This window comes from Nannochloropsis gaditana (genome assembly GCF_000240725.1).
Source record: "Nannochloropsis gaditana CCMP526 unplaced genomic scaffold scaffold1580, whole genome shotgun sequence".
Lineage (NCBI taxonomy): Eukaryota > Eustigmatophyceae > Eustigmatales > Monodopsidaceae > Microchloropsis > Microchloropsis gaditana.
This window is the reverse complement of record NW_005802373.1, coordinates 1-965: the sequence shown is the minus strand read 5'-3', so window position 1 is coordinate 965 and position 965 is coordinate 1. Positions and strand designations below refer to the sequence as shown.

The following is a 965-nucleotide window of genomic DNA, read 5'->3' as shown; positions in this document are numbered from 1 at the left end:
AATCTCCGCAAAGACAGCCTCCTTCTTGGCCGTCCCGTCCACCTGCACCAGCACGTCCTTGTAGCACCCCGCCACTGCGTCGCAGTGCTCATGGAAGGCCCTCAGCCGGACCTGCACCTTCTCCTCCGTGTCGTCCGACCGGTGCACCAGCCGCTCCCTCGGCACCTCGGGCGGGGGCGGGCTGTACTTGAGGTGGTAGATCTTCCCCGTCGCCGGGTCGGTGCGGCGGCCCACCACCCGCTCCACCAGCAGCTCGTCCGGCACGTTCAGGAGGACGAAGGCATCTGGGAGCATCCCCAGAGCCTCCGCCTGAGCCTTGGTTCGCGGGAAGCCGTCGAGCAACCAGCCCCTCTCCTGGCAGTCCTTCTCTTTGAGCCGGTCCAAGATCACGCCACAGATCGTCTCGTCCGGCACCAGCTCCCCTCTGTCCATGAAGCCCTTCGCCTCCGCGCCCAGCGGCGTCCCGTCCCGCACCGCCGCCCTCAGGATGTCCCCCGTGGAGAGGTGGACCACGCCGTACCTGAAGGGAAGGAAAAAAGAAGTGAAGAAGGCGGGCAGAGAAGGGGAGAGAAAGCAGATAGAGATGAGCATAGAAGGAGGCACAGGCCACTCGAGGCGCCTCTCGCCCGCACGTCTCTGGGACAGGCATACCGGGCTCCGTGGGGTCCCGAGGCCTCCCACAGCCCCCACTACCCGCCCTCAGGCTCATCCGGAGCGCATGTCACCAAGAAAATATTATTTCATTTTATTTTGTATCTATGCACGAGGCAGCTTAGTGTGCAGCGCGGGATAGGACGCCTGCTGAACGGGCCTACCTCTGTTGTAGCATCTCGCACTGCGTCCCCTTGCCCGAGGCAGGAGCCCCCGCTATAATGATTCGAGGCGGCGCCACTCTTGCCGTCCCACGGACTGCCGTAGCCTCTCCCTCCCCTTCCTTGGCCAGGGCCGCGTCGATGGCGCCCTTG

At 64.6% G+C, this 965-nt stretch overlaps 1 protein-coding gene across 1 annotated transcript; it reads right to left on the bottom strand.

The window, feature by feature from the left end:
• Nucleotides 1-15: 15 nt before the first annotated feature.
• Nucleotides 16-649, bottom strand: AK (adenylate kinase; the record flags this gene model as incomplete). Its single annotated transcript, XM_005852279.1, has 2 exons — nt 16-520; nt 633-649. Coding segments are annotated over 2 exons (522 nt in total), but the record flags the coding sequence as incomplete, so codon positions are not given.
• Nucleotides 650-965: the final 316 nt, after the last annotated feature.